At 34.4% G+C, this 26,007-nt stretch overlaps 1 protein-coding gene across 1 annotated transcript in view; it reads left to right on the forward strand.

The window, feature by feature from the left end:
- The window catches only part of LOC129004421 (tRNA dimethylallyltransferase-like), a 152,190-nt gene extending 128,824 nt beyond the window's left edge, over positions 1–23,366 (forward strand). Inside the window, exons 6-8 of the mRNA XM_054433001.1 lie at positions 18,078–18,288; positions 21,647–21,802; positions 23,135–23,366. Of these exons, the coding sequence (XP_054288976.1) occupies positions 18,078–18,288; positions 21,647–21,802; positions 23,135–23,329 (562 nt within the window). The 3' untranslated portion in view covers positions 23,330–23,366. The remainder of the gene's footprint in view (positions 1–18,077; positions 18,289–21,646; positions 21,803–23,134) is intronic.
- Positions 23,367–26,007: the final 2,641 nt, after the last annotated feature.

The raw sequence follows: 26,007 nt of genomic DNA on the forward strand, positions 1-26,007 counted from the left end.
CCTTCACCACTTCCTACACCGTGGAACTGTTTTCCTCCCTTCCCACAGCATTTTATGATTGCAGATACCTTAATCTAATCGTCATAAATAGTTCCCACACTCTGGACTGCTCGCCTTTACTACTTCCATCGCCACTTCCTACGCCACGGACCTTTTTCCCACCCTTTCCATAGCATTTTATGATTGCAGATACCTTAATCTAATCGTCATAAACAGTTCCCACACTCCGCACAGCTCGCCTTGACTACTTCCTTCATCACTTCCTACGTGACGGACATGTTTCCCTCCCTTCCCATAGCATCATAGGATAGCAAATACCTTAATGTAATGGTCATAAGCAGTACCCACACTCCAGACAGCTTGCCTTGACTACTTCCTTCATCACTTCCTACGTCGCGGACCCGTTTTCCTCCCTTCCCATAGCATTTTATGATTGCAGATACCTTAATCTAATCGTCATAAACAGTTCCAACACTCCGGACTGCTCGCCTTAACTACTTCCTTCGCCACTTCCTACGCCTTGGACCTGTTTCCTTCCCTTTCCGTAGCCTTTTATGATTGCAGATACCTTAATCTAATCGTCATAAGCAGTTCCCACACTCCGGAGAGCTTGCCTTGACTACTTCCTTCATCACTTCCTACGTCGCAGACCCGTTTTCCTCCCTTCCCTTATAATTTTTGGAATGCAGATACCGGTACCTAAATCTAATCGTCATAAACAGTTTCCACACTCCAGACTGTTCACCTTTAGTACTTCCTTTAACACTTCCTACGTCGCGGACCTCAAGCTAGTGTCGTCATTTGATTATTTTATGATCCATACCACCGTTTATGTTCTAATATCTGTGGAATAATGCTATCAGCTATTTATTTATCTACTGCATTCAAAAGTCAACAGCTGATCATATGTCTTTGTTTATGTGTCAAATACTGCTTCCATAAGGATTACATTGAAACTTTGAGACCCAGTGGGGCGGATTCCTGAGAGTTATTTTTAACGCCATATAGATGTTGGCACTCACCGATATGGTCTTTATTACCATCCAAAATTTGAAATCGATTGATTCAGCCGTCTAGGAGGAGTTTGCGTATTACCATTGACTATAAATCCTTAAGGATTCATAGTCAATGGTATTACGAAATGCATAAAAGTCGACGTATAAGAGCTTCGCTCGCTTCGCTCGCTCCGCTCAATTAAGCTAAATGATTCTACCAGACTCAATCCAAAGTAGCAAACTAAACTATTAGTTGTTTGTGTGTAATTGTGACAATGATGAGGTTGTTCCCAGAATGAAAACTGCACTCGTATTTGCATCTTGTATAGTTGCCAAACTACAGGTAATTCCCGTGAACGCACAGGGAAAATTCGCTTGAAAACATCATGCATACAAATACAGCCACGGGTTGCAATTGATGCATTTCCAGGAAGCCTGTTGGATTTTGTTTAAGTTTACTTTGATGTAACCTATATTTCATCAAATACAGAATCTGCTTCCCTTCCTTTGAGTTTGACATAGTTTCCTTAAACATTCACGTTCCTAGAACCTTTCTCGCAAATATTTGCTTGACGTTGAATACGTAAGTGTCCTCTGCACTTTAAGCAGATGCCCTTTGATGTACCAACTGGTGTACTTGAATTTTTACGATGAAAAATATTTTATTTTTTTAATTTGAGATTTTGTTTTATTTTTGCAATTTATGTTGTCAATCCTCTTGGTACTGTTTTTGATTAGCGTAAATTTCAAAATACTATTATCTAGATATATTTACCTTGAAGACCAAATATTTTAGGCTAGTAATATTGTGGATAAAAATCGTGTGTCTCTGTATCAACGATAAAATTCAAATTAGCTCGGTCGTATGTTTAATTTTTTAATCGAAACCAATTACTAGAAATATCACAGACTTGAGTAGTTTAGAAGACTTTCATTGTGAAATCCAAAGCCTATTTTGAGTGCGTTTCGTGTTGGTAACATGTGAGTGTGCCGATGTTTACTGAACATGTATAATATTTTTCAGGTAGAAATTTGCAGCATGTTTACAAAATATTAACACGTGGTGCATATGATGATACTAATTCACATTCCATTTCAACTGCATCATCTCAGTTATTACATGACCTTGCATAAAATACAGTCTTTGCGCAGCTTGTTTATTCTGTACTTTGGTGTTTAATTATCTGTAGTTGATTAAGCATCTTAATCAATGTTAGATCAAATCAATTGAATTTTAACAGGAATTTTGAAATAAATTACATTAAATTATAAAATAAAGACTTTAACAATTTAAATGATTTACATGCACTGAGGTTTGAACCAATTCGTAAGTTGCTCAGTATAATAAATACCCCATTCTCAACGTTAGCCATAATGTGTTGTATTGTAACCCCACGGAAGCCTTGCAGTGATATTATCGTCTTCTGAGGATTTTAACACCTTCTAATATCATTAGCTGTTGAGCTGTTAGATACCAATGACTTGACTGAGCATTCAGTTCATTCATTGTGGGTTTTCCCACCATACCCACCCTTAAGACTGTTGTATTGTAAAATAATTGTTTCGTGAAACAATTTTTTGGAAAAATCTGTAATGTTGAGCTTATTTAATGGATCTTACTACTTAGTTTATTCTGGTTGAAAGGAAACGTTAAAGCCTATGTTCTAGATTCCTTCTCACCTGAGGACGGGGTCAGATTCTAATTTTCCCAAAACGTCGTGATATTTTTGCGAAACTTGGGAGTCATCTCAAAACGACGATCCTTTTTGTTGGCAAATGGTTCTCTATGGAATGAGCTATTACCAGGTCACATGTTAAAACTAGACACAGGGCAGATTTTTTCGTTTTGATGTCCCCAAAGGCCAAAATCGCGCTTTAGTCCAAATTTATGTATAGTAATCGCATCTCTATACAAAAGTTAATAAAAGTGATAAGTACAGGAGTTTGTGAAAGCGTAACTTCCTCATGTGAACTTCTTAGTAATTTGCGCTAAAATAAGATGCTCGGAAACGCAACAAATCAATGGAGCTATACACTGCAACAGCAACAAAACAGCAGTTAGTGTTTGTAAACAAGTGGAGCTAAAAATAGACAGTTTGCGCGCCAATTAGTGACGTGGGCGGTGGAGGGGAATAATTGGCGGGTAGTTCGCACAGCGTAGCGCCACGTTGGCCAATTAACCTAACCCAACCACCTGTATAACTAATGAGTGGGGGAATCCTACTTGGAGTCTGATGTTGTCGTGGATAGTTTATTGGCGTTAGAACTATGATTTACATTCAAGAATTAAATGTCTTGATGACAGAAGGTGTCTTGGGTCTGTTTGGTCTTATGCGACAGTATATATTCTAGAATTAAATATCTTGATACCAGATGTTGTATAGGTTTTGTTCGTTCTTGTTCTAGAATCATGATGTCTTGGAGTATATATGTTCTTGCATAATTAATCTTTGATTTTTATTATAGTATTCTATAAATGAATGTCAGACGTATGCTTCCCATTCGTTCTATGATATTTTTGGATTTGTTTGTTCTTGTTCAATTGATTTGAGAGGGATATAATCATAGAAGTAGAAGTCAGGAAATGCCCATGGATTCGATTGTTTTTGTTATGCGATGGATCCATGATTGGTGTTCTAGAATCGTAGAAAGAAATCTTGAATTTATGTGTTGCTATGCATTCTACCTATGACTGGTAGGTATTCCAGAATCATAATAGATACAAACTCTGGGTGTCTTGGGTTTATTTAATGTTTTCAATGACACTTTTTTAATGTTACTCAGATTTCTTTAGAAAATCCTTAATCTTGAAACCTCTTATGTCATCTACATTGGCTGGATTTGTTCTTGACTTAAATATCTTCTTGGTGTGAATTTGTTAATTTACATTTCTTAATATTCTTCTAGAGAGTGCCGAAGAGTAGTAATAATATTTTCAGAAATATATTCCTACTAAGATCTTTCATGATCAATTATCGCATTTGTGCTTAAAGTGATTATAAATGGAAACCTAGTACTTCCTTTGAAGTATTAATCCTGTTTTTACTAACAGCTTAAGTTAATTTCCGAACCACTTGGTCATAGTGTTATCATATAGAATATTTCCATGGCGGTTTGTAGTATTAGAACCTTGAAACTTTGAGACAGAGGTTATATACTCTAGCCACTAGACTAGCCGCACCTCATGTGACATAATGGCTTGAAAAAGGACACTCAATGTCTATCATGAACATCTAATTTTGGAAAAATCCAATATATATTTAACCGTCAAGAATTAGAAAGTTCGTACGATAGATACTGTACATGGTGAATGGATAAATGTATTCTCTTTACCAACAACATTGTGGTTTGTACAGTTTAGACTTGGTGGTTTGTTGTTGTGGGTTCTCATATGTGTTAATTACATAACCATAATGTGACCTTTACCTTCAGAGGTCTTTACCCTGGCAAGCCTCTGTCTCTAATTATTGTATTTACTGATAAGTTCTAAATTGTGTGAATAAATTTTATTTTTAAGTGGGAGTTTAATATATTATCTTCTCCCTGCTAACGTTGTTGCTAACACTATTATGATTGATTAACACCGTTGATTTAGTGTATTTAACAATGTCCTTAGATTTCTTCTTCAATATTTCCCTTCAATTCCTTAAGCTCTCCTAATCCCCCTTTTATGCCCGTGTGTCACTCATCACCCACTTGAGGTTATTTTCGTACCTTTAGTTTTGTATTGGTATGCATTACACTAATAATGCGTCTTTTATTTTGTGTTTATTACTGTCTAGGAATCAAAACTGCTTTAGAAGTAAGAACTCGGGATTTGTGTTAAAAGGACTTGACTATGTGATGGCGACCCGGAGGTTCGGAGCCCATGCGTTAACCTGAACGTCTACCTTTCTCGAAAACAGATTTGCGTGAGATCCTAATGTAGAGATTTTAATATTGTTATCAATAATTTGCCCAAAATTATACCCCAACTAGACAGCGGGCCAGTTTCCGTCATACAGACTATTGATGACTCCATGTACCCGAGGAAGATACAGTACAGATTAATTTCTTATGGAAATTTAATGTGCAATAATTAGTAACGATTTTTTCCTTTAAAACCTTGTAACTTCACTTGATTATTATTACAGTTCACTTATTTAATTCTGGTATACTATTTTGAGAGGCGTTTAAAAATCATTATACCTCAGAAGTGTTTTGCTGTACCAAATTTCCATCCTCTTTGAATGTTAATGTTTTTAAATAGTCCTTTTCAACTAGACTGTGCGTTTGCCGTTGTAATTTAGAATCTTCCCAACAGAATATTATCTCGTTAAAGTTCAAATACCTAAATTGTTTTGTGATTGGTTCAGTCATTCGACGAGCCGAATCCTGTTAGACTGGTTCTCCAATTTGATCCCACTTCAGTGATAAGATCACATGCTAAATGCCGAATCTCGTTCGAATATTCCAAGAACTAATCTCTTGGGACCAACCGTTCGATGGATATAATCAATCATTGAATCATTACTTCATCGCTCTGGTATTTGAATCACTTCGGGAGGCGAATGAGCGTAGGGTTGACCTTCAGTTTACAGATAACAATAGCATTGATTAAACCTAGTTCATTATAGCATAGACAAAAAGAATAAAATATTTTATTATGATAATGGATTTATTTTTACGTTCCAGCTGAAGAATTCATGTTTCGGTCTGGCATCATGTAAAATTCGTTGTTTTAAGCGAATTTCCCATTTATCGAGTCTAAAAAGCAGTAGGTGGGCGGTAAGACCTACACCCGGGACCGATTTACTTTTTCTTTTTTATGTCCCCAGGCAGTAGAAATGCAATTCGTTCGAACTTACATAAGTATACCTTTTTTAAAAGGGTATTTAAAAAAAATCCAATTGGACAATCATTGCAATTTGCTGTGGCGGAGATATTTATTATTTACTTCTTGCCTTTTTAGAATTTTAAAATTAAAACTAAATATAAATGAATGGATCAATGGAATCTTGTCACTTTGACTTTAAGGTACTCAACGCTGTAAATTTCACGGTTCAAACTATATTGCAATTGTTTTGTTGTTTCTTAATCAACTCCATAGTTATCTCCACCGTTTACTATTATGATACTTGTTTTTCCTTTTTTAAGTAGTTGAATTTTCTATTTAATGGTCAGGCCGAAGATAAGAAATATTTTTCAGTTTGCTGTTACCGTTAAAGACTATGCCTATTTACCCAGCAAAATTCTCATTCATAAACCTCAAAGTTTCTATAATACAACAGACCATAACAAATCAAGCATTATGAATCCTAAAAGTCAAGACGACGCCCGGGGTTGTGCACAATTTTGTTTTAATTAACTACTATTTGTAGTTAGCATATTAGTTACAGCTGTGTGGCGTGTGCGTGTGTGAGTCGCAATAGATGGGCCTTGAGTGGGGCAAAGACCTGCCAAGGTAAAGGCCACTATACTACATCATGGCGTCTTACATAACAATGTGTCATACAGCCTTCCTCTCAACTGAATGAATTACAAGTAATTATTAGTATGTAAACTGTCTTCTCTGGAAGTAAGGTTGTTTCCGCGTATCGAATTTGGTTTGGGTTGTGAATGTATTCATAATTTTAATCATTTCGTCATATTCGTAGTGCATAGTATTCCAACAAAATATGTACAATAAGGCATATAAACGAAGGTTTTAATAATACTGTATAAGTAATGCGTATAAATATCATCAACAATTTAAATAAGATTGTTGTATTCCATTGCTGTAACCTACGCACGTTTGTATGTGAGAAGACACCGGAAGAAATAGATCTTGCAGGGATGCCTATGTGAGGACAATAAATTTAAAAGATTGTCCATCTCACATGAGTTACTATGTCGTTTCCTCTTGTATCATTTTGGGAAGGTTAGGTTAGGGAGTGTCGTCTATCTGAGAAGGGTTTGAATCCTAAATTTAATAGTTTCTTTATTAGTCGCATTTGGTACGTTAGTGAAGTCAATGATGAATTTATAAGCACGCGGAAAGGTATTAGTTGTACAAATAAAACAAATCCATTTTTTCAGTTGCCGAAATAAATTCTCAAGAATAAATATAAATTTAGTAGATAAGAAGTTATCATTTTGTAAGCATTGTGCATCTTAACATAGCTGTTAAACCAGTATTATGGGCAGTGCAAATGACAGTATCATAGACCGTGGAACTAATTTCAAACAGTTAATGTTGTGTTAATTACATATTGAAATCGGATATTTAAATGATTAATTGGAAAAAATCACGATTACATTTATTTATTTTATTACACTGTGCTATAATAAAAATAACGTTGCGTTTAAAAAATACATTTGTTGTATGTGCTTTAAATTAATTGTTTGGGTGGATACATTGTATTATTGTAGATTTTTATGAAGGAACCTCATTCACAGAGGAGACTTCAATCGAGAGTAGATTCGGAACCACTGGGTCCTTATCGAATCACAATTATTATTCGTGATTAGCAGGATTTGAGCCAGCTCCTCTAGCATTTAAGACCGGCTCTTTAACCAATCATGTGCCCCGTTAGTTCAGTTATAAACCTAATACAATTTGTCGAACCTGTAGGCGATTCAGTATAAAATGTTAATGGTGTGTAAAACGCGACATAAAATCCCCTCCAAGTCCGTTAAAATCCACGCCATAATGTTACAAAAAGTGGGAATCCGTTAAAGTCCCCATTGGTGTAGAAAGCTGTTGCGGATTGAACGCGAAATGAGAGAAATGGCCAGCCAGATAAGGTGTCAATTAAATGATAGAGACCGGCAATGCAGGACTCGCTCCCGCCAAACAGCTGTTGCGAATGTTAAAACAGCTGATTTCTCAATTTAGACAGGCTGCCAACTCCTGTTATTAAAATTCACACTACGTTTTCCGCACACTTATCAACACTCATTGCTGTTTTACAAAATGAGTTCTACAACGATTAAAAGTTGGAGCCGTTTAGAATTTATCTCATTTTCTGAATACGAACCATCTGGTTTTAATCACTAAAAACATATTGATCAGTAATAAATTATTTAGGAACTAATCTCTACAACTATGTTTGACGTTCACTTGTATTTTATTTGTTGGTGAAGCAGTAGGCATAAAACCATCAATTTTTAGAAGAAAAAAATAAGGAAAGGTGTTTATTGCAAAAGATTATCTGAAAGTTTTTTTTATTTTTTAATCAATGACTTACAGTAGTTGCTATTTGAATTTAATTTATTTTTTTAATTTAATATATTTTTAATTTATGGAAAGTTTTGTATAGTTATAAATAATTTTTCCTCACTAACCATAAACAATTGCGCAGTCTCAAAATAAACTGTCATGACCCCATTTCAATTTTAATTCCATTTGTATTTATCACAGCCAAGTACAAGTTTAATTATCAATTCAGAACAACTACATGAACCTTAAAACCGTATATCGTGGTTGCTGTTTAAACCCCAAAATACAGTTTGGTCAATCTTATTATGTTATCTGTGATTTATACTACTTTTAATAGATCTATTCAATGTTGTACATGCTGGACTTAAAAATAATTGAGTAAGCTTTTATGGTTCTCGTAAAACCAAAAACTGATAGATCTCCAGCAATCTTGTGAAATGGCTCATTCAGCGAAATGTTTTTCGCATTCCACGCCCAAAACCGTTCGCGAGTCGCGACCATTTTCACCGTTTCCACTAATTGATGTTCAAGAAGTGATTAAGGAAAGAACAAGTCAGAGCGGAATGCGACCAGGAAAGGAGGCGGGCGGGATTATCAGATAACGCTTGTGTTAATTGAAGTTGTCACATCAATATGCCAAGCTCGTCCCCCGGTTAGTGGCTCTCGACAAAGGATCTGCCTTGCCGACCGTTCAGTCTGCCACTGGTTCAATGGACGCATGGTTGCCGAGCTTTGCTCGTATAAAGATGTTACATACTACTTCACAAGGGACCAGTCTACTGCTGTCAAATAGACTCGTGGTTGCCGAGCTTTGCTCATATAAATATGTTACATACTACTTCACAAGGGACCAGTCTACTGCTGTCAAATAGACTCGTGGTTGCCGAGCTTTGCTCGTATAAAGATGTTACATACTACTTCACAAGGGACCAGTCTACTGCTGTCAAATAGACTCGTGGTTGCCGAGCTTTGCTCGTATAAAGATGTTACATACTACTTCACAAGGGACCAGTCTACTGCTGTCAAATAGACTCGTGGTTGCCGAGCTTTGCTCATTTAAAGATGCCACCACGTACTTCACAAGGCAAACAAACAAATATTAAGGCAAGGTACACACATTAACGGAGCTCTATAATTTAGTCTTGCTTCATGCTTGGTTTGATGGGGTGTACGATAGATCAGTCTTTGAGGGAAAATAAGAACCATTATACATCATATTTTAAGCATTTGACGATAAAAAAAATAAATAAATAAATAAATATTAGAAAAAACAAAGCAGAGTGAAAATCTCAAGCTTTGATCCTATACTTTAAAAAGGTTAGGCCTGCAGTAGTTTTTAACTACTTAACGTAATAGTTTTGTTGTTGAAATGAAATGATCTCCACATATAATAATGAATGTCGTGAATATTATCATTGACTATTGAAATATATTATTAGTACTGCTTTTGGGAGGTTTTCCCCTTTTTCCTTTTTTTTCATTCCCGCGAGAGACCTTTACTCAATCCAATGACATGAAATTCGTTTACTTCGGAGTCATCAGTCACAGTGAATCCCACAGTCCCGCCGCGTTGGCTCGGGCAAAAAGTCTAATTTTAGTTTATAAGGAAATAAGCTACAACAAAAGTTTTGTACAGTATTTAAATTGTGTAATAAGTTAATGTAAAATACTGATTTTATTTGGCATGAATGTGCTTGTGTCAATTTCAAACTGAGTAGTGGGGTTTCGATTAATTAAGTGGAATATTATTGCATTGCTTCGGCGCAGATGTGTGTAAATTGTGTATAACAATGTCAGTGAAAATAAACCATTTACACAAATTAATGAATTTCAATGACCACGTTAGGACGAAACTAAAGTGAAACGCCAATTATAAGCATGTTAGTCAAGTTATTGAAGTGCTTTATTGTTGATAAGTACAGTACAAACTAGCTAATTTGTAATCAAACACAGTCGTTGTACTACCTTCTATAGTTTAAATACAGTTTTACTGACAGAAACCTTCAGCAACACACCCTATCAAGTTCAAATTTTAGTGCAATGAAGCTGCATCAGTGTATTGTTGTAACCAGCTGATTGTATCAGATAACAAATCAGCTGTGACGGGTTGAGGGTGGTGCATTCAGTACCCTCTGATCTAATCACCTCCCCACCCCTAGCCTGATGATGTTACACTGATTGGGCCAAATTAAATACAAAGTGCTTCTTCCTGTCGGATCTTGCACTGCGACAGAAGTTCGGACCAAGGAGACTTATATATTTATTTATGTTTATTTTTAATCGAAATAGCTATTTGCGTATTAGATCGCAAATTGTGTCATTGCCGCTCGAGAACTTAGCTCCGTGCGGCCATCATTTCGAGAGTGGCATTGACTGTTTTTGCTCGTAATACACATACGATTTTTCCTGCCACCATAGGTTTTTCCTGTATCCAAATTATTTATCGATTGCTTTAATCGGTTGTAGCTTATTGTTGCAGTCTTGTTAATAATTCGACGTATCGGTAGTACAATCGACTAAATTATTGAATCACATACTATGATAAATATCACTAGTGATTACTACTTACTTACTAGTTGCTTGTTTATATTAGAAAAAATAAAAAAACGAAGTAGTTTTGATTGGTATATTAACGTGAGAAGTTTATTCATGAGCAAAAGGTGTATTTTTCCGACACCCCTGCTCATTTTCCGACCTCGACATCGCATCGAAACCTGAAAACTAGTGAAAATTGAATGTATGTCGTTCAAATGAGTCACTTTACGCCCTAGTGGATGTCCCTTGGCCGCCCAGATTGTTAAAACTTAAGGTTTTACTATATAAAGAAAGTGAAATGTAAAGATATCAAGTTTGCGCTTGTGTAATTTCACTACGGTCATATATCATTGGTCGCCTACAGCTACATCATAGCCGCATGAGTGTGTGTGTGTGTGTGGGAGAAAGTTGATGGCCATTCATAAGGTGCAAATGTCACGACCCAGACCTGAATGTTATGATTTATGAGGGACTAGGGCAATATGAGTGTGATTAGACTGTTTAATTTATATAACACCTACGTAACTAACATATCTGCCCCCTGTTATATACCAGAAGAGTATTCATTTCCTGATTTGAATTGCAACTTCCAAGGCATAAAATAATTCTGTTGGCTTCTTTGTAAGCTATACATGGCTTATTTAAAGTACAGTTGATTTTTTAGAAGTTTTTTCACCTATATAGTATGCATCTTTTTATAATAGTAATCATGTTATATAGTATGCATTATGTACAAGAGAAAAATAAATATACCAAGAAAGTCATGAAGAAGACGCAGAGAATAGGCGAAGAGGTCCGGGACGCTATTTTGAAAGTTTACCAGTGAGTAAGCGTCACCATTTTCTTACAGCATTTTACAAAGTCCTAAAAAGTATCTTTAATGTATCTATATTTGCATTTATCTTACTATATATAATAGTATTTTATTAAGTTTACACACGCTTAATTTTACAACGTGTGCAACCCTTGCGATGTAATGACACTTGTATGATTTGTTGGTTATTTAACTGAAATCGCCATATAAGCTCCAATTACGCTACTGTAATTCATTGCATAGAGACATAACCAAACTTCCTAAAAAAGCAACTACACTTAAAATAAGCCATGTATAGCTTCCAAATGATTGGATGCCTTGGAAGCTGCAATTCAAATCAGGCATTTTACTATTTTTATATCTTCATTGTGAGTGTATGTTTACCAATCCTGGTTTTTAAATAATTTGAATTGTTGTGTTCAAAACACCGTAGGTATTAGAAAAACATTGTAAAAATATAACAAATTAAATCATTCTGAAATCCACGGACATTTTTATATTTCATCTAAAAAAACTAATTTCTTATTGATCTCCATCGAAATCCATATATTCCAAACACTTCAGTTACAAACACAATTGATATACTGTAACACATTTAGTGATTTGCTAGATGTTTACGTCTTACTGTGTGCGTATTATCGCAATCGGCATGCATTCATAACGATCTAGTCTAGTGTGAATAGATTATAATGCACATTAAAATAGATTTTGCACATTGTAATTAATTAATAGTTGTAAATCTATTCAATTCAATTGTAATTGCAGTCAGTTGAATGGAAACGATGGTCCAATTTGATAACATTTGCATAGAATAAATGCAATGTATATTACGTTATCTATATTACTTCAAGTATTAAATAAAATTAAAACATATATAACAAAGTACCCTTTTCGTAATTATTTTATTTTTCATGACGACATGTTTCGGAACTAAGTCCATTGTCAAGTCATTTTTACCATAACCTCATTCTTTAAACTAACAAAATTAAAAATATAATCATATGTAAAAATAATAAAATATGTTAACTAAATCTTAATACATTTTGGTATTAATTTTTTCATTATACTATATGAATGTTTTTCTTTCTTTCCTTAGTTTTTCAATTTTATCGTAGATAGGTTGGTTTAATTTTGGAATCATTGTGTTGAGTATATTGTTGGGGTCCTTTTTGTTGTGTATATAAATATTTAGCTCTTCTTTTACATTAAGTTTCTCACGTTCTTTTTCAAATTCTAAAATTGTTAGATTTTCTTTCATGTTTTTATAACTGTGGTCTGTGTTCATTATATGGTCGGCGAAGTTCGACTTCATTGATGTTTGATTTTTTGATTTCAATGCTTGTAGATGTTCCTTGAATCTTGTTTTAAAACTTCGAGATGTTTGACCTATATAATAATTGCTACAGTCACTACAGTTTATCTTATAGATTCCTGATTTGTTGTACTTTTCGTCTTCATTATCTTCTGTGTGTTTGATTTTTTTATTGATTAATTGGAATATATTGTTCTTAGTTCTGTAACTTACCCTTATATCCGAATTTTTAAATGTATTTCTTACTGCTTTAGTCATATATTTGTTATAAGGTATACATATATATTTCTTTTTCTCTTCATTTTCCGTTGTTTTATTTTGCTTTTGTATTTTGTTTTTCAATTTCTTCTTTATCATATTGTCTATCATTTTTGCCCTGTAGCCATTTTTCTCTGCTAAGTATTTAATGGTATTTTTCTCTTTTTTGAAATTTTCTTTATTCAAGGGAATATTAATAAGTCTGTGGATAAGTGAATGGAAAGTAGCGATTTTATGACTCCAAGGATGATTAGAATAGTATGGAATAATGATGTCTGTGGTCGTAGGTTTTCTAAATATGTTAAATGTATGTCTGTTGTTATTTTTTGAGATTGTAATATCTAGAAAATTTATTTGTTCTTTTTGAATCTCTCCTGTAAATTGTATTTTTGGAGATATGTTATTAATATATTTTAGTAGATTATTAGCTTCATTTTCATTTCAAGTATATACTTATATTTTATATACTTATATAAGTATATAAAATATATTATATTTTATAATATATTACTATATATTACTATGTATATACTTATATAAAGTATATACTTTATATAAGTATATACTTATATATACTTACATTTCAAACATATATATACGAAAATATACTTCAAGTATATTTCTTCGTGTGTTACTTCAGTCATAATAACCAGGAATCAACCTGTCTGATTGAGGTAGGTCTAGGTAGGTTTAAGGTAGGTTTACGAATTGAGATGATCCTACCTCAACCTGTTGATCTGATGTGGTCATTATTATTTGTTGGGTATTGGTAAAAAGTTTGTTGGCTACCTGCGATTTGAACAGCCCAACTTTTCCCCTAGAAGGATGAACCTCAATGGCCGAAAATAGTTTCACATGTGTCATATAATTTTTATTTTGATCTTGAAGGATTGAAAGGTAATTCTAACTGTCCGAAGGAATATTAAACTAGACCAATTTTAAACTACGTATAGCAAAAGTAGATCTATAAATTAATTTTTACTTGTTAAAATGCAAAGCTTTTTTGATCACTTTTTAATCACATTTTTTTCAATTTTCACACATTCCAACACTTTTTTGTGATCTTTTATCTAAACTTGTCTACAATCCAATAATTGGTGGTATAGTCTGTGGTTGTACTTAGTTTCATCCTAAACCTATATACTTTCTTACAGTTTTAGTTTATACGAAGATTTACATATTACACAATTTTTAATCCAACTTTTACACACTCAACCCTATTTTATATACAGTACATTGCAACCGAACGTTTACACATTCCAAACTTATTCTTCATTTCCCATTCAAATGCCATACACCCAATGTAGAAGCGGATGTTTTTCCGTGCCAAGTATAAACAATACAGACACAAATAGCATTAAAATTCCTATCCGAACGCTTTTAGCTAGGCCACACAGATAAATCGAATGTTAATTTTTTGTTAGATAGTTAAGAAAAAGTCTAGTAATATAATCTACATCTATATTTTCTACTCTTTAATATGTTAAGAATGCGGTTGCGTTGTTATAACTTTGAAATGTGTCACGATAGCCGAATGAACAACCTATAGTTTCGTAATTGCGGTTGCCCTTTATTACATTTTAAATCATCTTAATTTGGCTTTAATTATGTACTATATTTGTAAGGGCTAATATATGAGCATTGACTTAGATACTGAAGTAGACATCCCATCTATGTAGGCCTATATGGACAAATGTTTACTAAAAAAGAACATAGTTCTGTGAGCCAGTTCCAGGATGTACTAGAGTTTGAAATTCTATTTTCTACCTTATTTTTTGTTGCTGACATAGTTAATGTGTCATAACAGTGGCTATGGCTCACAATAAGACGTTAAACGTATTGTCCTAAAGTTGTACAAATGAGAATTTCTAGCGTCAGCCACCCTTTAAAAAGTATAAAAGTGCAGCGATATTTTCTGACAGGGTGGTAACCTCATACATTGTTTTGTTTGCATGTTGTCTCGTATAGTTTGCTGTCTATGCAGTGTGTAGTGCTCTACGATACAACCAACGGATACAACATAATCTCCTGTCCCTGTGTACTCGTGGGCTCGCGACCCATATTCGACATCCCACGTTGGGTTTTGGGTTCCATGCTAGGCGTACAACATCGCCTACAATCCGCCTGTCTTCTATACTTTCCTGTTTCGCAATCCTGTGTTCAGATGTAGGTTAATGCACTTATAGCAATATTTTGTTTTTGTTCGAGTTTCGGTTTGATTTCATTGCTGCAAGTTTTTATTCTATTGTGTAATTTGAAGCATTTTTATGTTTTACGTCCGTATACGTTTAAGCGTGCAGCTGTGCTTAACTATATAGTAGTTGTAGTATTGTAGAACAAATAATAGTGTCCAATTCAATTATTTCTTTGGTTGAACTAGCTGTAATGTTGGTGAAATAACAATTAAACATGACCGCTTTCATATGCCGGATAGAAACTTGCCATAGAATTGTTTCGGCCGATTCATAAAAATGATAAATCTATGGCGAATAAGTTGAATGTATTGTGTAACACCTATTTCAAAACATTACATCTTTGTTAAACTATCTGTAATTGTATGGCTCTATTGAGGGTATTTTCAAAGTAATGTGGTTAAAATTAACAAAAATCAACACCGAAATAATGTAGGACTAAATACAGATCAAAATCTCTTGTTGTATTATTTTGCTGATAAAGAACAATACAAGCTATGCAAAAATCAGAAAGTGCTTGTGTTTGTTCCAAATGATGTGCTAAATGTATGAAGAAATCTAACGTTACTCTTTGGGTTTATTACCAGGTTACAAGCAATGGTTTATCAACCATTGCTATATATATTGTTATATTTGGTTAAAATACTTTTAAGCTGCTAAATAACCAGAAAGAAAAAGTGAGAAACACACCGTGTATATGAACCGGACACAACTAGCCCCAAAACTTTCCCAAAGAATGGTAAATCTTTTTGTTTGCAGTCTGTTATATTTAACAAGGATTCCGTTAAACTATTATGTACCAACTATACGGGTCGCCGGAATTTTATCCCCCTGGAATTTTACCACCTGGGCAAAGCTGACGTCACTATGACGTAGTAACCTGAGTGGCCAAAAGTTTGTTCGCGGCCGGAATTTTACCCCCGCGGATTTGGAAGTCTAATGAAAATACCCAGAGCGTGATTAATTAGATTAGCGATAAAAACCGGAATTTTACCCCCTGGGGGTTTAGACAACTGAAGATGTACGGGCCGGATTTTTACCCCCGGATTTTTACCCCCCGGAATTTTACCCCCTGGCCGATTTTTGAAATTGAATGATTGATTTTCTTATTTCTGTAATTGTAAACATTTCATTATTTAGTAGCCTATCTTTATTTATTTATTTTGTAAAGAAATGTTCCAAACAATTATCATTCAGTTGATTGTTTATACGTCATATTAATCAACTGTTGGCTTCAAAGATCGAATCCCAATACTAAAATCTCAAAATTAAAATTGAAAACCTGTTCGATTAGTTACAAATAAATTAAGATAGGCTACTTAATAATAAAATGTTTACTATTAAATTAAAACAGAATGAAGATAATTAATCATTCTCACTAATTTATATATCTGGCCAGGGGGTAAAATTCCGGGGGTAAAAATCTGGGGGGTAAAATTCCGGGGGGTAAAACTCCTGGGGTAAAAATCCGGGGGTAAAAATCCGGGGCGTAAAATTCCGGGGGTACATTCTGGGCCGTACACTCTAGGTTTTTATAATTTGATGTGTTCTGATTCAATTCACAACCGTGAAAATATATGTTTAATTCCGCGATTAATCCATCGAGCTGATGTCGCGAAACTCAAAAGTTCGCGGCCGGAATTTTACCCCCTGGTTTGTGACGTCACGTTTGGCCAGGGGGTAAAATTCCAGGGGGATCAAAATCCGCTACCTCCTATTTACTTCCACATTTTGACTCTATCATTGAACAATTCCAACCGATGGAATCGGTAATATTACACACCACTAGTCACTACTCTTATGTTTACATGAAGTCTTCAACGATGCGTTTAGTCAATGCTGAGACTTATCTTATTCAAACAATGCAAATTTTTCCCTAATTATGACAGCTGCACGAAACTCCCCCTCATAATTACCTTCATTGTTGTACTCGTATTGTCATTTTCAACTCCCCTTGCAGCTACAAATAACAAATAACATCCCCGCAGAAACGACACGTGGTTCGTTAATTCGCAGTTTGTGCCAAGTTATTAATTAGTGTTATTTACGTGGGGCGCACCGGCCGCCGCAGAGCGTATTTCGGCGTGTCATGAAGGGTATTTAACCAACCTCTGTTAACTAGAGTTATTGGTTGAACCATAACCGACGTCAACGGGGACTTATTTACTACTTTTATTAAAATTCTAGATGTACATATATAACTTACTATTTGTTACAGGTTTATAATAACCCCCAGCACCTTAAGTAGAAAAGCTGGATTACCTTTAAAAGATATATTTTAACCATCACGAAAAAACCTATTTTTGAAGCAAAAACTTTAAAATTGTTAAGTGTTTCTTAAACAATAGTATTATGTTAGACCCATGTTTTGAAAAAAAAAGCTAAGGACAGTAATTATTTTAATGATAGTCAAATTAATTGTTATTGTTTAATTAAACTGTACATAAATATTTTGGTTTTATAGAAGTCCTAGTGTATAGAATTATAAACCTATTGCATGTCTGATTTTTTTTTACTTTGAATCAACTCTCAAGGCAAAGCTAGTTAAGCCAAGACCACATGAAGTATCTGGTTTGAAATTAATGACTACCTTAATTTGTTTATTTAATGTTTTTTTTCTTTTTGTAACCTTTATTTGTAATCTTACAGGGCGTATGGAAATCGTAATAATCTTTTATAACACAAAAGCTGTAAAATTCATCACCACCTCTTGAAAAAGAATAACTATCTATATAGAATAACTATCTAATTTAAGTTTTAACAACAAATAACTTATGTCTTTCCTTCATAGGACGCCAGCCTACACGCTGGGCATATACCAGAGTATTGGCTTCAAGGAGTTCCACCCTTACCTGATGCTCGGTGAAGAAGAGAGGAAAGGAAAAGAAGGAAGGAAGCTGTTGGAGGAAGGAGTCAAGTTGATGAAGATCGCAACCAGACAATATGCAAGAAGACAGGTCAAGTGGATACGCAAGCGATTTTTGTGTCGAGGCGAAGAACAGGTAAAATTCAGTCTTTAAAACAACCACACATTTTTTGAAGTTAAAATTTTGATTATTCACTACAGTTAGGTTGGGTTAGGGCGAAATAGAAAAAGTGGGGGTACGGTACTTTTTCGTGATTTCGTCATCACTTTTTATTAATCAATGTGAGATACAAAATCATGAAATGTATTGAAAATAGATAGAAATTCATTGACTGACTCATTAGGGAACATACTGCTGCATCATTTTTAATTTTAAAGGCGTTGATGTATTTAATCACTTTGTCAAATCTATAATGTTTGCTGATAATCAAAACTAAAGCTAAGGAGATGGCAGTGTTGAACAACAGGGTAAGAAGAAATAATTAAGTTTTTTGTCACAAGATTATTTGCAAGATAGCTTCAAACCTCAGTTATGTGATTTCTTGATAGTATTTTATTTGTGTGTGTTTTAAACTCTATGGAAAGTTTTCTAAATGTTGTGTGTGGAAACAGTCAAACAACAAACCCTGGTCTTTCAAATTTTGCATTATTAGTTAAAGCTCATCTAGTATGCATTTTTTACTTGGTATTGATTGCAAACCTGCAAACTTTCGTCTTACACTTTTTATTATTTTATAGCCACTAGGTAATTAGACACAAATCATGTCAATAAATAAGTAAAAATTATACTAGATGCTTTTGGAAGTTGAATTTTAATTGGTTTCCATGAGGAAAAATCAATGGCTTTGTTTATGTTTTGAAATGCTATCTGTGTAACAGCAACTGCTGATTAAGTGATTATTAATTCTCTGGGTTTACTTTTAAAGAAACTAAGTTACATCATAATCGGTGACGATCCTATAACTGTTTTCATTCATTACCTTCAAAGCGCTAAACTTTTTGTGTCCATACCCGTTGCACTTCTAGCAATTAATAGCAAACGTTATGCCAATTATCAGCTGTTTACAACAATGCCAACTAACGGAAACTTGTAGTTTTCACACAATGACTGACAGGTGAACATTCCCATATTGGTGTGACAACTTCCCCCGCGTGGCAATTACTGTACTTGCCACAATGTGTCTGGGAGTTGTCACAATTGCTCGGACAATTTCTCTGATTTCTCTAGCATCCTGTCTTTTGCCAAACGATTGGTGGCCCCGTTATGCATTCAATTGTAAAATATCTCCTGTGATTTCCTCATCGGTTCTCGATCTTGTTTAATGCAATGTACTCTAATGCGTTGTAATTTTCTTAAAAAAAAAAAAAAAAAAAAAAAAAAACGTTATGTCACTTAGAGTTGAGTACAAATGAATGAATGAAACAATTACTATAGTTCGGCCGCTTAGAAAACGACCTGCGCGCTAATGCTAAACCAATGCTGGAGGAGGTCGCTTTCTAAGCGGCCGAACTATACAAAAGATGAACGAACATAACGTGGTTTATCATAATTTTGCATTATTCAATCAAAGGGTAACTCTTTGTCTAATTACTCAAATGTGATATTGATTTAATTTCAAATGTTAAACTTCAAATAAGTATTATGAATGTAAAATCAGTTATTAAAGAATACCTTTAGGAAACACTCTAAGGACTCAGTCAGCACATAATTATTCAATTACTTGTAAATACTGTCTAATCACAATAATCACTATATGGTAGAACTTTGATGAAAAGACCCACTATAACAGGATAACAGTCACCCTTGATGGCAAGTCGTCATTTTCAAATCCTCAAGAACTCCTCAAGAATCCCCCTATCACATTCTATTGCAAACCTCAATAAGATGTCAACCTGATAACAAGTCTTATTTAAATCCCCATGAGAGTCTTGTTATTGAGGTTCTACTGTATGGTTATGTGAACATACCCTTATAGTTGTTGGGGACAAAACACCCATTTTCTACGTCCTTGTGTTCTTGTGTTTATTAAAACACCCTATTTTAAACAAAGCTCTTTGTATTACACATAAGCTATGCTTTTCTAAATACTACCTCGTAACAGTAAGATTGTATTTCAATCAACTACAAAACGTGGTGAAAAATTAACACGTAAAAATAAATTAAACGTGTTGTGAAATTAACAGTCATTCACTGATTACAAACTTAAACAAAGGTGTTTGAAATGTTAAACGCAAATTAAATAATTGCTCAGTGCAACCTTCATGTGTCTGTTCGTTATCTCAAGGTTTCATTGAAGACTTTTATCTCTTGATTATTTGCCCTGTCCCTGTATTAAATATGGCATGTTGGGCCTTGAACGTTCAATAGCGCCAAGTTCAATGTCCAATGCCACCTATGTCGTTCAACTCATAAGAGGAAGCTTTACGATTGTTTATTTAGTTAGATGTCAGGAATTGTTTTACCACAGGCGGATGTTTGTTTTTATTCTTGGTTTTTATTGTAGTTTACCTGATTAAATTGAGCGAGTAAATGTTTTGTAATATTATTTTTTCAGACATTGTTTTTCCATGGTATTTTTGTTTGACTGGTAACTTTCTCAATTCTTACGTAAATATGAGTATAAAACACATATAAAAAAGAAACACTCTACGCTGGTACACCGTTTCTTGTGTTGTATTCTTTGCTAACAATATTTTTTAATTAAAATCAAAAACAAAAACAAATCCTAAGTCAGCTTCGACGCAGGATTAATTCAGTACCTAGCCATTGGACTACCAAAACAATAAGAAAGGTTCAAGATTATTAATGATTATCTAGTTAAAGGTTGATGTTAGGTAGTAACAAAACCAGAGTTTGCATGAGTTTTTCTAAATGTGTAAAAAGGGTCAATGGTACAAAATAAAATTTAAAAAATGTTGTATACAAAAACTAAATAAATAGTTGGTATGATTACTTCAAAATGTTTTTGCTCCTTCTGAAAAATATTTAAAATTTCACCAAAATCCCCTTTTTTAATGCTGACCATATGTTACCATTTTCAGTATCGCCTAGAGCATAATAATAGGGTAGCCTAAATAAAGTTATTTTCACATTTGATTTAATTATTGTGACCGGTGTTATTGTTATTTTTCCATAATGGAGGCTTAAAGTTTGTATTAATAATAGTATTGACACGGTTTGATATACTATATTTGTTCATAAATAAATATAAGTTATAAAAACAGAATAGGTTCAAAACAGAACTCAGCTGTTGATCATTTAATAAAATGGCCACGGCCTAAGAAACAGCTGATCTTAGTCAATAAGCTACACAGATCATCCACTCCATTCTGCATTCACCCTGTAGTAATATTCAGCAATACATACATAAAGCGCAACACTTAATATTTGTTATTTTGTATCCACGCCAGTGGCATTTTTTAATTTTTTTTGGAAGGGAATGGTCCAAACCCTAGTCATGTTTAAAGTGAAGTGATATGGTGAATTTGTGTAGGTTCCTCCTCTATACACACTGGATGGCTCGAACCTAGATCACTGGGATTCTGAGGTGAAAGAAAAAGCGTTCTCCATCGTAACTTCCATCTTGGACGGCAGTTCTTGCCCTGTCTCTCCTGAACCCATAGAGAAGCCCCAGCTGGTGGATCACACGGTGAGTTAAGATGTCAAACGTTGTCATTACGCTGCATGTTCATACTGGCAGTTTAATACATTGTTGTAGAAACTTTCTGTCACTGGTTAGTGTTAAATCTGGGTTATCCTAGGTGTGGAAGCGGAGAGCGGAGAGAGGAACACGGAGAGCGGAAAAGAGATTAACATGGTGTTCCGCTCCGCTTCTAGGAAAACAGTAGGCCTAACATTAAATTGCCTAAAGCTGGGTTTTCCTAGGCGCGGAGTCGGCGAGCGGAGAGCGGAATTGAAATTAACATGGCATTCCGCTCCGCTTCTAGGAAAACAGTAACATTAAATTGCCTAAGACAAGTGGAGTCCGCTCTCCGCGTTCCTCTCTCCGCTCGCCGACTCCGCGCCTAGGAAAACCCGGCTTAAGACAAGTGGAGTCCGCTCTCCGCGTTCCTCTCTCCGCTCTCTGCTTCCGCGCCTAGGAAAACCCGGCTTTAGTAAAATGCATTTTTACGACCATGATCTGTAGTGTAATGACGTAATGGAGAGAACCTATGGAATGTATATAGCACCACAGAGAAAAATACTTTAAATATGCTCTACAAATGTGTAGACCAGTAAAGAAGACAAACTAGAAACAATTGGAAAAAACCTCACACACACAATTATTACAAGTCCTCAGTCTCAGTTGTTATAATAGTTAGTAACGGGGATAATGGAAAGTGTCTGCCCCCTTAAAAGTACTTTTTAACCAATGATCAATGAGCATACTGAAAAATTAAAATGCAATAGCAGTTTGTTTTTTAAACAATAAAATACCATTATGTCATTTCAAAAATTGTACTAAATCAATTATTTTAATTTTACAAAAAAAATAAAATCATATTTTATTCAATATTTTATCCCACTCAAACTTTTTAAGTGGGAAGATGGTATTGTATGGCAAAATGTCCCCGTAATTTCTGTAAATAAATGCAATAAATCGATATAATTTTTGTGGGAGTTTAAATCTTTAAATCCTGGTGAGTCAGTGACTCAGTTATTATCGTCACGGACTTCAGGCCCAAGGCAGTGATGTTGTGGGTTCGGATCCTGGTCACTGCCGCAAACATTTTACCAGTATGGTTCACCTTTGTTCTGTACCGGCTCACCTCATGCTTTGCTGGATACATTCCACGCACAGATCTGTAGTCTATGTAGACGGGCAAATAAGCTTAAAAGAGGCCGCCACCCTCTTTAAAAAAATTACTAGAATCTTACACATTTCATTCACTCTTAAAAAATGTGTCGTCTTGCACACAAATAATAGACATAAAAGACTGATGTCATCTACAAAACTAATAATTTTCTGAATATTTTACAGCTCAGAAGATGCGATGTGTGTGATCGACTATTTGAAGGAATTCAGCAGTTAGAAGGACATATGAAGTCGATGAAGCATAAACGAAAACTCAAGAAGCTTAGCAGAGAAGAAAACAAAAAGTTACCTACAGAAAAAACCACTGTTGAAACATCAACAACAAGCATACCGGAAAATGTTACTAGTGATAACACTTAGCCTTATCCATCAAATAAATTATTAAAATCAAATTTGTCTTTCAGTGAATGTATTTTCTTAGCTGTTAGGAAAGAACTCATAATTATTATGCCTGACTTGTTAAACCAATATTTCAGGATACAAGTCATGAAAATCTTTCCTAACATGCGTAAATAAAGTATTAAAGAAATATAAAATTTCATTGCTAGTACCGAAAGTGGCATTTCTGGTGCACGCTTAAGTTTCATTTTGTGAGGCAAAGCCAATACCAAACACAGCCACCAAAAAGGCCTCAAGAACACTAAATTTCATGTGCGAGGCAAAACAAAGCCGAAGACAGGAATACAGTACTTGGAGAAGTGGTAGAAAATCACTTTTGCTACTAGTTATGCACAATAATTTTCAAATACAGAATAACAGACCTTAGTAAAATTTAAACCATTATATTTCCTGATTAACATTAATTTGATATAAAAAAAGCAAAAAGGTTAGCAAACCTATATAACAATTAATTAAAAAATTATAAATTCAAGTACAAGGTTATGTTCATTATGCTAAAAACACACCCTACAAGCACAGCAGCCTACACCAGGCCGGGGCCTTCGAAGTGGCAACGTCTTAAGTAGGGTTGTAACAGCTGGTTTGTTTGGAAGCAGCTAATGGTATTTGTGTATATACGAAAGCTTGGTTACTGGACTAGAGCAAGGCAACAAGGAACCAGGCTCAAAATTTGTTGAATGACAAATGTGTTTTCCAGTCAAATGCATTGTTCGAATCCTTCACAAAACGAGCTCACAACTAGATGATACAGGTGGCAGAGGACAAAGTTCAAGTTGATAAACCAAGAAGCGGCGCACCATCAGTCGAGTCACGGCATGCGAGCAGATCTGTTGCGTTTACCACGAATTAGTTAGTAGGCCTACTTTTAAATGTATTTTTGTACCGGTAATGTGTTTTTTGTGTGTGTCAGAAAGACTGTGACGTGACCATATGGTTTAGAAAGTTTTTGTACGATTTGACAATGACGCTTTGACGTTGAAACACGCGTAATCCTATTTTTTGGACTTACATGGATCACTTGGCGATCAAGGTAATGTAACCTTATATATATTTTATACCCTTATATGCCTTTTCATATTTTTCACGAAGACAATTTCCAAAATTCCAATGAGAGAAGCATTTTTCCAGATAAATTCCATTTCTTCTATTACGATTCCAGGTAACAAAAACTTTTAAAATAATTATAAAGGTAAAATTTACAATAAATTGGCCTTGAAGATAATTAGGACCTAAATGGTACATACATTCTACTTAACTTTCTTTTCCACTTTGTGAAATATACAAAAATTAATGTACTGTACTAATCCCGCTTTGGGAACAATCAACCAACAGTGCATAAAATCTAAATTGACCCTTTTAAAGTTAGTATAATTGACAAACATTTATGGATTTCATTGCAAGAGGGTTCTAATAATCACTTAAAAAAAACAATAAAAAATGTAAACAAATATAATCCATCAGCAAACTAATTAGCTGAACTAGAGATAATTAGCCAATGAAAACATTCAGAGTTTGACAGAACCAAACCAGATTAGAAATAAGACAAGATTGTACAATGATGAGCCCGATTTGAATTTGGCTTAGAATGATTGGTGGAGGTCTGAGGCACTCCCACCCAAGTTAGGTAAGTTACCTTTCAACCTATACTTTGGTATATGGAAATTGGACACATTTCCATAAGGTTTATTAGAAACTAGGTGTGTACCCGTTCTAACGTACAGGTTGAATAAAATATACATTATAAATAATACAATGAAGAATCTTATTATGTCAAGTATAAATTCAAGCATTTAATTTACAGTAATAATAAAAATAATAAGTGATAACTAACACAATAGTAAGTACGGTGTATTAAAAATAAATACTATTTTAAGACACCTAGGGAAGAAGGTGGAATGTCCAAAATATTTTTTTAGATAGCAACGGGTTCATATGCTCTGAGAGAAGCTCTAGACATTAGACATTATTTATTTGCACATAACATTCTTTTAGATGTGATAACATATAGAACAGGTGCATTGTCAAAATTGAGCCTAGACTATAAAAATACTAAGTACAAAGTAACAGGAAAAAAATAACTAGCCAAATAATGTTAAGAAAATTAAAAACAAAAAATTAACTCAAGGGATGGTTATGTATAAAATTATTCTATTATGTAAACTGACCTGGGAAAGAAAGTGTGATGTCCAAAGATATAACGATTTTAATTATAGACAAACTGGCTAAAAAGGAGGAATGTCCATCGTACTGGAACTGTAACGTATTTCTTTTGGGAGTGTTTGAAAACACTTAATCGCTGTTTTCTTGAATTTGCGTTTTTGTGACATTCCCCTTTTTGCTCTAGTGTCTTCATTTGCAAATAATGACAGTTAAACTACTAAAAATAATGTTAATAATATGGTATGTTTAACAAAAAATACAATAAAACTAAATGACAAGTGGTTTAAATTATGGTATTTACTATTTAGAAGATCTTCCCCTTCTTTCACCCAAGGGTTCTTCCGTTGACAAAGAGGATGTGTGTGGTTTATCTGAGTGCCTCCTCATACACTACGTTTGCAGTCTGGCTACTCAGAACATGAATGAAGAAGCTTTTGCTGGATTTCATTCTTGACACGCAACTTACAACTGCCCGTGAG

Source organism: Macrosteles quadrilineatus, unplaced genomic scaffold, assembly GCF_028750875.1.
Source record: "Macrosteles quadrilineatus isolate MER2022 unplaced genomic scaffold, UCM_ALF_1.0 Scaffold_9__3_contigs__length_116548681, whole genome shotgun sequence".
Lineage (NCBI taxonomy): Eukaryota > Metazoa > Arthropoda > Insecta > Hemiptera > Cicadellidae > Macrosteles > Macrosteles quadrilineatus.